The sequence below is a fragment of the Asterias rubens genome, chromosome 3 (assembly GCF_902459465.1).
Source record: "Asterias rubens chromosome 3, eAstRub1.3, whole genome shotgun sequence".
NCBI classification, from domain to species: Eukaryota; Metazoa; Echinodermata; class Asteroidea; order Forcipulatida; family Asteriidae; genus Asterias; species Asterias rubens.
The window spans coordinates 1,518,387-1,533,197 of record NC_047064.1 but is presented as its reverse complement, the minus strand read 5'-3'; the positions used below and the strand labels follow the sequence as shown (position 1 = coordinate 1,533,197).

Sequence of the window (14,811 nt, the reverse complement as noted above, 5' to 3'; positions counted from 1 at the left end):
TTATCTGTTTTGCTGGATTCAGTGACAGTGAGAGTAAAAAGGGGGTGATGGAGAAAGGTGTTGCCAGACTTGTTTAAGCAGGTTATTCAATTAGGGGCGAGTTTATGACTTACTTTAGCGATGGTCTGTCCCAACCGCAGGTTGGTGGTTACCGAGTGTTTAATATTCCAAGACAAATATTATCTCTTTTAATTTGTGTGCTAGCGATGCATTGACCATGGATCTTGAGGGAAGCCAGGCTTACCGGTAGACCGTCTGTAATGCCATGTTTGTCTTCATGTTGGTGAGGTGAAAAACATCAACCAGTTTAAGGTGTTGTGAAAACCGCGGTTTTTTTTCACAGAACTCAGGAAAGTACTGAGTATCCAGTGCTTAATATACATCGTTGTAAGGGTAAAAGCCAAATTGTATTCTTTATCCCGATGCAAAAATTATTATCTATTAAACCACGTATTAGTTGGAATTATTACTCAAGGGTTTGGGTACATTTTTCATCTCAATGAGACAAACATTATTTTAGCATGTACAACCATATACCAGTACTGGTTTTTAGGCGACTATCCTGAAACATTGCTCTGTGATTTTCATTTTTTCTCAAAAAATAAACAACTAATGAAGCTGAAATTTGTACAGGAAAATTATATCTTTCGACCTGTAAATTTTACATCAGGGTTGCGGTAAGTTGACAGTAAATTTCTGTTCATATAAAAAACAAATCACTGGGCATACTTGAAGAGAAACTGGCTCGTTAGTAATTAATAAGCTGCTTTAATTAGAAGCTCATCATCCAGTGCATAAAACACAACAAATTACATGAAAACCATATTTTCTCAATGGCCTCTCAAAAGTTAGCTCCCTTTTAAAAGATTTTTCGTTTGTGGCTCCAAAATCTACTCCTAACCCATCTTACAAAATTACTTCTAGGGGTACATGTAAAAGTCCCTCTAGGGTGCAACATAAGACGACCTCTCCATAAAATATGTTGTTCTACCGCCCTCACACCAACAAAACTCCCTTAGCCATGACTTGAAGTTGACCTGCGATGTATCCCCCGACCACACGCAGACAAAAAATATGTTTTTGTTCAAACTGCCACAGTTTGCACAATTTGTTCTCCTCCCAGGCTAACTAGTTTTTTTGTGGGGGGGGGGGGGGGGGGGGCACGATCGCGAGCAGGGAGTGTGCATACAGCATCAGCTTGACCCGTATCCCTTCTGTTTTCCCGTCACCTTCTTAAAGCAACCCTTAAAAAAAGCCATATCATCTATCCGTTTCCCTCCTCACTGACCTAGAAAAACCTCACCTTTGCTATTCCCATGCCAGGGGGGAATTTCAACTAATTTATAATCTAATTAAAAGTGTGTGTAAAAAAAAAAAGGTTATATTCATTATCAAGTGACCAAAGTTCTTTATAAAGGAGTTGTTGCAACGAAGCACACTTAACCAGGAATGTGGTAGGGTCAAAAAAAAATTGTCTGCCGTCTTCAAAGAAGATCGACAACCATTATGACAAAGCTACACACTGAGCTGAGCAGTCTTACTCTTATATTTCCATTTGATGAAGGAAATTTGAGCCAGGGTCCAAACATCAGGCCATTAACTGTTTTTTGCATTTATACTTTGGTGGGTTACAGTTGTTTGCAACAGCTAATTCTTATTTCTCATTTTCCATTTGAGTGATTTGTTAGGCCATGTCCGAACTGCAGGCTTCGGCAGTAGCTACAACTGGAATGCTGAAAAGACCCGTTTTGGATGTTAAAAAATAATGCACTGGAAGGGTATTTATTACAATGCAGGCATGTGTGCTTCATTTTTGAAAAGGCAAGAGCACAACGGCATTTTTTTCTTTCGTAAAGGGCACCCTTTGAGGAAATTGGAAACTTCTACTGCAACATTTCAAGTGCACCAAGACAATGACCATGGGGCATGGAAGCGATCGCCTTTGTTGCCTCCTTGAAGTATCTGGCCTGCAATGGCAATTTACACCATTTTAACGCAAGACTTGTAATTTTTCCCCATTCACACGAGGACTCAATCTTTCGGAAAATGAGTAAATCACAAAATTGAATTTGACATTTTCCCTTTTTCTATTGAGAAAACTTGAAGGTCAAAATAAGAGGTCATTACATGTATCTAGTATTATGATGTCATGTTGTTTTATAATCGATCACTTGGATCAAGTAATTTGCCTGGAGCATAATATCATCTCCATAAAAATAACAAATTGTTCTGTCTATATATTTGTTTAAGTGCCAATGAAAAAACAAGTGGTGTTTTCACAGTTTTACTTCAAAATGTGGAATCCAGATTTTAGGTTTATTATGGATGGAAAACAACACGTCTGAAAATAGAAACTGTTTTTGCCAATACTCACATGTTAAAGGAGATAAAATAAAAAACATTCAGAGCTTGCATTTTGAGGTCAATCATTCAAACCTAGTTATTTTCAGACACGATAAAACAACCCTGGAGGAATCTGTGCTTCATGTTTGTGGTTAAAAATGTAACTGAAGCATAACCAGGCATGCAATTGTAACTTCACCAAAATAGATGAAACTATCAAAATTCCAGTGTTTTTTCAAGTTTGAATGGCACAAATGAGATTATAAAAAAAGGTGAATTCCGCTGATCCGAGGAAGGTTGACCAAATACTCTATAAACCACCTTTAGTTCTGCCTAGGTTTTAAAGATTTAATACTTGAATAGACGTTTTTTCACAGGATCCTTCTGCCAAACCAACCTTGCATGGAATGAACAACATGCAACAAATGTAGAACTATGTAGTTTGACAAAATGAAATGCACAACTATGCAAGGGTCATTCCGTGTTTTCGGGTCATCGTGTGACATGTTGCCAAACGTGTGACTTTGTCAAACAGGGCACTATTTAAAGAAACAAAACGAGACTACATGGAGCTGACTATAAAAAGAAGTCAGGCCCACATGGGTGGTAGAGTTAACAGTAATGTAACCGCTTTCTCAGGGAGTAACTGAAAACCCGATCCACATGCAAGGCTCCTGGTCTGACGTGGGATTCGAAAAGGCAGGGATAGAAACCACTTAGCAATGCTAAGAGATAGGACCAGTCCTAAGTTAGTACCAGTAACTCATCCTAACTGAGGACTGGTCCTATCTCTTAGCATTGCCTAGGATTAGTCCTAAGTTAGGACTACCTTTGTGAAATCCACCCCAGGGCCCTATTTCATAAAGCCTATTATTAGCACATAAACTTGCTAAGCACATGAAAATATTTCTTAGCAAAAAAACAGAATACCAGCCAAAATCCGTTAAGTTAACATTGTTGCGACTGGCACCCCACTAATTTTTTGCTTAGCGAAATCAAGCAGCATTTTCTGCTAAACGGCTTTATGAAATTTGACCCTGATCCCTGATGTAAATTGAACGTTAATTGAATGTGTTTCATGGAGGTCTGGGAAAAACTCAAATAAAAAAGAAAATAAAAATACCTGAGCAACTGTCTGTTCATTAATTGGAATGTCGTCCCCTCTAACAGCAATCCTCTGTACAACATTGCTGTAGTCCGACTCTAGAATGATCCTAATGCAAAAAAGCAAATACAAACAAAATTTATCAGCAAATTTCTTAAACAGTTCTTAAAGACGGGCTATTTGATGACTCATTTTCACTTTTTTTTCACTTTTTTTTTCTAAAAAAACTTGACTTTAACTTCTAGAGGTAAATTATATTACATATCATTCGCAGTGAGTAGGAATTTATGTCATGGGGAAAAATTTGATCGAAAAAAAGGGAACAAACCCTTTTAATGAACATGGACAATTGTACACATTATGTACACAACAATGCAATTTTACGAGATGAAGTGAAGCAACTGGCGGGAAAATTGTTTGAAAGTCACAGTGTGATGTAAAAAAGCATGCTGTGGAAATGTCCTTTTCTTCGTCGGGTCCAAAGCTCTAGAATGATCTGCCACAACAACTCAGGAACTCCATCTCCATTTCTCAGTCTAGAAAGAACTTTAAAACTGACCTCTTAAACCATTAAGTTTTTCTTTCTTGTATGTGCTTTCTATCCTTGGGAAAGGTACTTTTGACAATTCCTTGTTATTATTATTATGTCAAATTTGATTTTATGAACTCACCCGCCATCAACGATCTCATCAACGGCCAAGAAAGCTGCATCAAGATGATCAAGGAGGGCTCTCTTCTCAACATTCTTCCTGGGGTAAAGAAAGAAGAATAGATGGATATTTAGTAGATGGCATCAGGGATAAAGATGAATTTTTTGTTTTACCCATATAATATAATATAATCAAAGTCTTATAATAGCGCACGTACACCATGTATCTACCAAACAAGGTTATTAAAGACGCTGAGTGTATACAAACTTTCAGAAAGATAGGTTATTGCAGTGATGGATTCTGAGACCCAATAATGTAGCACTTATAAGGGTTTACAAGGTGCTACGGCGCATGAAGCAGCCACAACCAGGAACACTGGGGCCAACCCCTTCTCTTTTCGGTAAGTGCACTGGGTTCTTTTACATGTGTTACACAACACATGGGACCAACGGCTTTACGTCCCATCCGAAGGAGGAAGCAATGGTAAAGTGTCACGGCTGGGGATTCAAACCCACACTCTGCTGATCAGAAACACCAGAGTTTGAATTCGGTGCTCTTAACCACTCGGACACGACACTTCCACTGATGCGTGTCAGCACTGTATACTCTGTGAACAAAAATCACAGGCATATTACTCAGGTGGGATTTGAACCCACGACCTTTGCAATTCTAGAGCAGTGTCTTACCAACTAGACCACCAAAATTGCATAGTAGAAGAAGTTAAGAGAAGAGGGTTAAGAAAAGAAACAGTGTAATTTTAAGATGGAAGAAGAAATTTGTCCAAATTTTTCTTTATCATCATTGGGTAAGATCCCACAAAGGGAACCTACATGTATGTAGGATCACAATTTACACTGTACTACCGCTAAGTAGATTTTGGGAATTCGGGAGACTTCTCAGTTCTGAAAAGAACCGTCCTGCTTTTTAACTACTACCTGGGCAGGAGATGTTTAGAAAATACATTCAACATAACAGGGACCAAGTTTCCATAATCAGGGATACTTTCCAATTTGCTCGTCAGAACATGGAAAGATTGGTTTACTTTCATGGAACCTTCTGCAGAAACAGAGTCGTCAGCCAGCTGGGTACCTTTGTAAACAGCATAAAGCTACACCTAATTCCTAAGTAATTGAAATATTGATTATTAGTTTTATCTGCTCATCTGATGCTTGTTTTATGATGCGATACTTGAACAGTTCAGATGCATGAACATGTAACGCCAGTCTTAATTTAGACCCGTCGAGCCATATTAAAGTAGACACTTGTCGACTTAAATCTAGATTTTTTCCATGGCAACAATTAAACAGATTACCAATCTAATTTGGAGTACCGCAATGTGACACATTTCTCCCAAGTATCGATAATTACTCATCGCCTCCGAGCATTAATACCAGAATATGGTTTTCTTAACATGACTACGCTTCCTGAAGTTCAAAGTAACTCGGAAGGTTTTGGAAAGTGCGGTAAATTTGAGGAGATTAATGTAAATTAGTCTCGGTGTGGAAAGGGAACACTACGTGACGTCGAAGTCAAGTTTGTACCCATCAGTCGGACCACATGATTCAATAATGCCGTTGGGTAAGAAGGGGGGGAAGGTGACCCAGATAAGATATCGTTAAGTTAACATTGCCACATCTTCAAGAGAGATGAATATACATACCCTGGGCCTGATCCAAAAACCCTGGAAGGTTAAAGAGTCCATCCTGTTAATTTCTTTTGGAGGAAACCTTCAGAATCTGACATGTTCAATTAAACTTTGCTGTCTGATAACGAACCTCCTTAGGGGAGTGTGGAGGGGGGTTTAGATGCCCCTTCTCCATCCTCTAGCTACCCTAACCTCTCTCAGGGCAACAAATGTTCAGTCATTTTGGTAGAATGGGGTGCACATCAAACCTATGAACTCATCATCTTCAAACCATATGTGTATCATCATTTCTATGTTATTTACTGATTGTGGTTAAAGACAAAGAGAATCAAACATAGGAACATACAACAAAACTGAACTGTGGAAAATTTATTTCAAAAGGTAGTCGCATTTTTGAGATATCGCCGAAAATCCAGAGCTGTTGTGACCACGCAGGAAGAATAATCCGTTATTGGAATACACTATCTGAGAATCGTATCTGACAATAATGTTTCTCAGATTCAAATTTACATATTTGTCATAACCATATTTCTTCAAAAAGAAATGTTTCTCAAAATGCTTTTTATACTATCTAAAGCTGCTGAAATACTTTGAACCAAGTAAGTTTGTACTGCCATAAATTTTGAGGGTGATTACCAAATGACATATATACATCCTTCCCTTTAATTTGACGTAATGGATTCTACTTTATAAATGTCCACTGTCAATAAAAGCCATTAATCAGAATCACATTACTTTTACTTCTATTCACTTTACCGAAGTGTGTCATACTTCATCATTTTTACCCTTTGGTGCCAAGTTTGCCCCATTGTGCACTGACTCATCAATATCTGATCCGCACTGATCCCGTACCCCTTAAACTGGGCTATCTCCTCCTGAAAGCACCCCTACCATGGCCCTGCACACCCCCTCTGGGCATCAAACCCAAATCCACGGGGTTCAACCAGTCATGGGAAATCCAGAGTCAAGTGCATCCAAGATGCTAGGGCTGAGTCATTAAGATTTGAAGATGGCAGCCGATGGCAGTCGATGGCAGCCGATGAGACGACTCAGAGACGACTGAGAGACGACGGGCTCCAGGCCTTTCACCTTGGACAATTCATCAGAAAGGTCCTCTTTACTAATGGGTTCCTCCCATCGTTCTTCCCACCTCCTCCCCAGGGTGTTCTTCATGATAGCATTTAACCTTGAGATGACTCTGTCAACCTTTTCGAACCCAGAGCTTTGGCTTGGGATTCGGCTAGCTTGGCCCCTCAATTGGTTTGACTATACGCGTGCGATGCGATCAGGTACATGTATGCAGACCAGAGAACCGAGCCTGAAGCCGAATCCAAAGCCAAACCCGTGGATTCCAAAAGGGCCTATACACCTTTATTGTAACGCCATCTTCTTGGTCATGTTCCCTTTGTGAACTGCTAATAATGATCATCATCGCGCCAAAAAGGGGCCAGACTACTTTCTCATTCAGCCTCACTTTGGTCATATAAATAAGTACATGTACTAAAACATGAACCTTTTTCTCAGTCTTTATGTTTTGAAGATGATGCAGCAAATAACATTGTAATTACAATGTACACAGATGCCATGGCCTCGGTTGCCCCTGGTCGTTGCCTTGGTGCCACTTCAAAAGTTTCCAGGAGACTTTAAGATTTTTCAATTGAAGTGCCCTTTGCAAAATGAAAACAATCTCAAAGACGAAATCTAGGCTTGAAAACAAAAATTCAGTAATCTTTTCCTGAAGTCAAAGGATTAAATCATTGCAATGAGACTTTAAGATTTTCCAATGGAAGTGCCCTTTGCAAAATGAAAACGATCTCAAAGATGAAATCCAGGCCTGAAGTCAAAGGATTAAATCATTGCAAGTTTAATTTAATATAAAATAAAATAATAAACTATCGAGAGATGCGGTCTTAGAAGCGTTCTCACACCCCAAAAGGGACATTGAGAAAACGCATTCGAGCGTTACAAGCCTGAGAAACAAATCCCTTCTAATCCATCTCTTGATTATAAGCTGATCCCCACATCACATAAACAACTTTAGACAGCCGTAATTCCTATCCGACCAGCCATTTATCCTGTACACCTGTTTGCATCCTCATCTACTCTACCCCCATCTGTTCTCTGATTTACCCCCTCGTTCCTAAGCTTTGGCTTTCTACTCTTTTGTTATCTCTCCCGCCTCCCAGTTCTGCCTGGTGAGATGACAAGCAAGCTTTGGCGACTAGTGCGATTACATAGTGTCGATATCGGGACTTTTGATTGCTTAGTCGAGACGCGAATACTGTTTTTCAGCTCTCGGTTAATTGTGCCGCAACGACTACTACAAAAACAGTCACGACTACCTGCTTGGTGAACCAATTGTGTCGCTCACGACTTTTCACGATAACATAATTAACTTACGAAACACAATCAGACATCAGTGACACAATCTTTCAATCCATTCAGCGTGAATTTTACTTTATTTCTCCTGCGGCAAGTAATATGCCGCAATGCATCTTGGGATTTACAAAACTAGGTGCGACTACATGTAGTTGAGCAGTAAATTTCACCAGTCGCCCTGGCCTAATGACAAGCCCTATTAAAAGAACCGTCCCTACTCTCAGTCAAAAGGAACATCATCCCAACGAGCAGTACCAAGCAACGGAGACAATATTTAGTGCTTGGTTAGCGGTCACAAGGCGTAAAACAATCAAGTTTTGATGTAGAATATCCGGCACGTGCTTGAGTGAAGACTAAAGAGGTGGGGCTTTACCCAAACAAGATGCGACTGTATGAGACCGTGACATTGAGATTTAAACCAGACAATGTTATTGTTCGTTTTGCAGTTCTGCACTGGGTGTACTTTCCCCTAACGTCTTATCTTCTCAATCAAGCGTTGACCGTCTTGTGCTCGTCTTGTGCTCCCCGGAACAAAAATAAACTGACAGTCATCACGAGCACCTTTACAAAACAGTCAAGTCAAAATGAATGAGCACAGGTGTTGCTTAAGGATCCATTTATGTTTGTCCTTCTTAAAGAACAAGTCACACTGCAGCGATAACGAAAACGATAACGATCACAACGCAAACAGAGCGCATTCTATTGGTTGAAATGCTCCAAGCACAATACGCCCACGCTCATTCAACCAATCGAGGGCGTGCAATGTTAACATTTTTGTTGTGGTTCTCGTAATCGAGGCCTGTGTGATCGGACTTTTATCCAAACTCAATCGCCTTAAAGATCCCATCCCTGCTTTCATCAAAATTCAAATTCAACCATTTTAATAATATTATTTTTTTTTTTGATTTCTTTAAAAGGGCTTGCAGAGATACACTCTTCCACCCCAATTATTTGCAACATCCCTCCCCCCCATAAATGTCCTCCTTTGGTCCAGCTCTTATCTGACGCAAACATGAGAATTGGCTACGGCTACGTTAAATGCAGAAGGAAACTACCATAATAAGGGAATACCTTCTAATTAGGTTTTCCTGTACCTACAATTGACAGCAAGCCTGGATTCTATTCCTATTCCTGTCCCCTTTATATTAAAGTGCTCCAGTCAGATGAACCTCAGCTGCTTCTAAATGACTCCTTCCAACCCCCTTCACACCAAATGCTAATATCATTCATCCATGGACGTATAAAAACATACATGTGTTACTAAAAAAAAAACATGAGACAGTCAGAGCACACTGACTGAACGTCGAGCAGTACAAACCAGTTTTTCTCAGAGGCACCACTACTCCTGAGGCCTTGAATTTCAACTTTGAAAGGGCAAAGCCATTTTCATTTTGCAAAGGGCACTTCCATTGAAAAATCTTTAAGTCTGAGGGAAACTGTTGAAGGGGCACCAAGGCCAATACCAGAGGTCTCCAGGGCCTGCGTGTAATTCCAGGCCTTACTTACTAAAGTTTTGTCACCGCAAAACTTACTTACTTTTAAAAACAAACATCCTGAACTCAAGTAATCCCCCAAATCCTCTGAAATCCACCCCATTGTTTTACCTGATTGTTATGGATTCTGTATCACTTCATCACTCAATGGCCTAAAGGTTGGGTCATAAATAGGTTTTTGTCAATCTAATGCTGATTGATCGGCATACTAATCAGGAAAGATGCAGTAAAAGTCACATGTGAAAGTTTCAGCTGTAGGAATTGAGAAGTAATATTCAGTGTGGGGGAAAATTCACTTGCAAGGGAATGGTCTGGGTGGGATTCGAACCGGGGTCCACAGAGGTTAAAGACAGGGAAAGAAACCACTGAGCCAACCTGATGCCAATTCTACCATATGAGGTTCATGTACCATAATAGGTATTATATTTCAAAGCAAAACAAGCACAGATTTTGATGAAGTCATGTGATTAAAGACCCTCTGCTCAGTGTTGAGATGGCTTGGATCAAAACCACAGAGTGACAGGTGTGTTCCTAGAGGGTGGAGAATCCCTAAATAGTACACTTTCGAGACACTGGTGGCAGCAGACATAATGGTACTTTTTTGCGGCTCTGAGCGTTGTTACGCTTGCTCAGTATTGCGTGCGTAGGTCTGAGTATGAGTATGCCACTACTTGAAAAAGGATCATCTAAAGTCTCCCATTAACCCAAACATGTGGGTGAAGAAACCTTTAAGAATAGCAGGCCTGGAGGAATCGCACGCAGGCCACAGAGTTCATGGACTCTGTTGCCCTGGTCTTGGCCTTGGTGCCCCTTCAAAAGTTTCCCATAGACTGTAAAGAAACATTATTACAGAACTGGTAAAAAACACTTGCCTAAGATCACAGATATACATCAAACTTACATGTACATGTACAAGGTCAATTCAATTCAATTAATCCCAAATCTAATGTCAATGATGATGATAGTAAAAAACATCCCTTGAAATGTTTCTGTCTGAAATGTCAAATTTGATGAGAAACAAATAAAACAAATTTCCTGTTTGGAGTTTATCGCTCAGTGAGCGTTTTATTCATTTATTTTTTTAATCGATGTCATGCAAAATGTGTAATCGGTTTATCACTATTTTCTCGTGATCCAGATGGCTGATCAATCTCAAACTTCTACAGGTTTGTCAGTTTGTCTATACGGTGCATAAGTGCTTACACTGCCAGCAACTTGTTTTGCTAGCAAAAACCAATTCTGTAATTCCTTTCAGATTTTACAATTAAAGTGCCCTTTGCAATATGGAAATGGCCTTGGCCTTTCAAAGATGAAATTCCAGGCCAAGAATAACATCATGACTGATGATTTACACAAGTTGCTTTAAACTAAATCAGCCGAATCCGTTCAGGATCGACGTACATGATACCACTTAGGCAGCAGAAGTTACTCAAAGTCCTTCCCTCATTCAGATTTGCCCCTACAGCTTGCATCTACTTTGATTTCCCCTCACTATCACCAATCTGAGATTTCAACTTCAAAGGAGAGATACTTCTTCACCACATCATTTACCCTACATCCTGCCTTCTTAACAAAGTCAAGTTCTAACTCTGAAAGTGGCCTCCCCAGTCCCTCACCCCCCCCCCCCCCCTCACCCCGAGCCTCGTTGCCATTTATCCCTCAAACAGATTTTCTTATCGGAAGTGCAGCATGAGAGTGAAGATACTGTTTTGATTTGCCCTCGATTTTAGGGAACAGGTGGGTCCCTACTAGCAGGCTGCTTCCAAACCCTTCAGCAGTGAAGCGGCAAGTGGTTGCTTATATCATTACCTAACCACATGAACTGAATCAGGGGGGTGAGTCAGCGAGGGTATGACTCGAGTGGGGTCCCCCCCCCACACTTATTCACCCACTCACCACCCCCCTCACAGGTGGGTTGACCATTGCTCATCATAGGAAAGCACTTTACATGTAAACACTGACGACCTTAAAGGCACTGGTGTGGATTTCACAAAGTGTTAAGACTAGTCTTATCTCTTACTCGACCTAACTAAGGACTTGGGTTAAGTTTTTAACAACTCCTGAAGAGTCCTAGGACTATCTTTGTGTAATCAAGCCCTAGACACCAATGGTTATTACTCAAAATTATTGTTAGCAAAGAAACTTACTTGAAAACGAGCAATGGAGAGCTGTTGATGGTATAAAACATTGTGAGAAACGGCTCCCTCTGAAGTAACGTAGTTTTTGAGTAAGAGGTAATTTCTCACCCAAATATTAAAAGAATTAAAGATATTGTATACATGTACATGGGTCTTTCAAAAAGATGCATCAAATCCTTATAGCTGCCATCCAGCGTTGTAGCCATGGTGGGCGGAGGTGGGCGGGCCCGCCCAGCACTGACAATTTCCGCCCGGCACTTCAGCTGAAAAATAGACTGCCGCCCAACACAAAATTTCCCGAAAAATTAATAAAAAATGAAAAGAATGAAAAGAATTATACATAATTATTGTATACATGTACATGGGTCTTTCACAAAGATGCATCAAATCTTTATAGCTGCCAGTGCCATCATCTTGCAATCTTGGAGATTTTCAACTTTGTTCATCAGAACATGGAAAGATTGATTAATTTTCAGGGAACTTTCTGCAGAATCAGGGAGAGTCAGAAGCTCTACTTTGCTGTGCCCTCGGTGGGATGAAAATGAATCGATGATAGATCACTAAGAACTGATTGGTGGTGGAAAGAACGTAGAGAGGGACGATTCATCTTATACCTACCTGTATATCAACTTGTGATGGTGATGACTGACTCTATGTTCCAACACCCCCAGGTAGGAAAAAAACTCTTAATTTGCACGCTTCATGTAGGGTTATGTAGGAGAATACAGTAGGGCTGTCGGAACACATGGGTATTAGAACATGTGGGTGTCGGAACATACTATATTGGTGTCAGAAAATATGGGTGTCATAACTTATGGGTGTCAGAACATATGGGTGGCAGAAATTATGGATGTTGGGATATGGTTGTCAGTACCTACATGTACATGTAAGGTTGTCGGAACTTATGAGTGTAGGAACATATGGGTGTCGGTACATAGTACGTGTGTGCAACCGTGAGAGTTTCCAGGTTAGAACCTTTTACAGACTTTAGAAATGCAGTTACAATTGGAGGGTACCCAATCAGGAAAAGCCCCCCCCCCCTCCTCCTCACTCACTACAACAAGCAGGTGATCCAATCGAAACTGAACTTCACAATTTACAGGTGTAAGTTCACACAAAGACACATAATGAGTATTATCGAAGATCATTAACACATGACCAACAAGTACCTAAATACTACCAAGATGTTATTCCGTGTCTACTGCTACACTGCATTATTGTCAAAAAGTACAACAAGGGCGTTAAGTCCAACAAACACGTATACATTCTCTCTGACATTGCAACAGATCTGCCCGTTCCTGTGCTTGGTTCCCACACGGGTTCCAAAGTGGGAACCATGACTTTTCAAGCCCATTGTTTTTAATGTGTTTGTTTGTATGTATTTATTTAATTTTATAAATTTTGGCTGTGAAGCCTTTAATTGTAACTCAGAAAAGCATACACTGTATTAGCCAAGAACCCCTCGGCGAGAAGACAAGGAAGAAAGTTTCAGTTTTAGATGTGGGAGGAAAACCCCTGAGAATTATTCCAGAGAGAACCAACACAGTCAGGTAGGACTAAAAACCCAATCTACATCGTGCCCTTGTCTGGATTTGAACCGGGGACCCAGAGGAGTAGGCAGGCGAGGAACAGGAGCTTTTTCATAGGTTTCCAACTGCCTCTAGCTACCGGGAAAGCTCGGTAGTCTAGTTGGTAAGACACTGCTCTAGAATTGCAAGGGTCGTGGGTTTGAATCCCACCCGAGTAATATGCCTGTGATATTTTGTCACAGGACTCGGGAAAGTACTGAGTATACAGTGCTGACACTCATCAGTGTATGGGTCAAAAAACAAAATTAATAAGAACTTTTTCTTTTTTTATAACTAATTTCACAAAAATTATCAAGATACAAACATTTTCAACCAAGATAGACACCAAATAAAAAACATTCCAGAGACCTTATTTCCGTTTGGCAAAACTTCACAATTTTGGGTCCAGAAAGCCCCACAATTTTGAAAAATCATGGGAAGAACCCTGAACTTAGCTCCTTTTTTTTTTATAACGATGATTTACAACACATCGTCTGTAACAAACTCACGGCTTTGTTCTGATCTTTTCAATAAACACTTACTTTGTAAGTCCCCAGATCAGAACGTCTTGTTTCCAAACTACAACCTCCTTCTCAAAGGTATAAATAAGTTTCTATCGGGTTGACATTTCTGCTGATTCATAACTCATCCTGTCTGGAGCACCTTGAGAGTAAGATATAACCACCTTCACAAAACGACGGTCTCCGAGAAAAACATCTCAAAGACTTGTACGATCACGATCTCTCAAAAAACATGTTAAACTGATTTACAGCAGTATGTTTGATGTGTTGTGAGTGTTTGAAGGCAAAGGAGACCTTTTGTTTTTTAACCGTTCAATTGTTTTAATCGTGTTTTACATGTTTATAATCAAATTAACCAGTGAAAATTTCATTTCAAAAGGTAGAAGCGTTTCTTGTAGTATTGCAGGAAGAATAATTCATAATTGGAATACACAATCCAAGAACGGTGTCATTTGTATCAGAAATATTTTTAAATCCCTCTTTCTAAAACCACATTCCTTTAAAGGGAATTGTTTCTCAAAATGTTGAGTTATACATTAATATCAACAGCTGCAGCGCATCTTACCAAGTCAGTTTATTATGGTCATTAATTTTTGGAGTAATAACCAAAGGTGTACCCTCCCTTTAAGTAAAATACTAAACTTGCGCAGTCCTTGTTTTTTTTTCATCCCAGCAGGCAAGCTTCAACTATGGTGTTTACACATGAAAATAAACACACATAACATGAAGTATTGTCAAGTTTAAATTCAGCAAGATTGCAAACGTTTGATAATTATGTACAAGGAGATGCATCTGCTCGAAACGTTAACAGATGACATCAATACGTTCCCTTAGACAGGTGCACACTTTCTGCCTGACTAAAAGTTGACATGTTTGCGTGAGCATGTCATTTACACAAAAACAGGTACATCAACCTTTATTATCTGGTTGGCAAATTTGAACAGATTCATCGGATCTAATGACCCCTGA

General features: G+C 39.9%; 1 protein-coding gene across 2 annotated transcripts in view; it reads right to left on the bottom strand.

Moving 5' to 3' along the window:
* Window positions 1-14,811, bottom strand: part of LOC117287895 (coatomer subunit zeta-1-like) — a 57,869-nt gene that overhangs the window by 14,357 nt on the left and 28,701 nt on the right. For both annotated transcript variants that reach the window (XM_033768499.1, XM_033768498.1), the window contains exons 5-6: window positions 4,120-4,197; window positions 3,467-3,557 (exon numbers count right to left, since the gene is read on the bottom strand). In XM_033768499.1, the coding sequence (XP_033624390.1) occupies window positions 3,467-3,557; window positions 4,120-4,197 (169 nt within the window). The remainder of the gene's footprint in view (window positions 1-3,466; window positions 3,558-4,119; window positions 4,198-14,811) is intronic.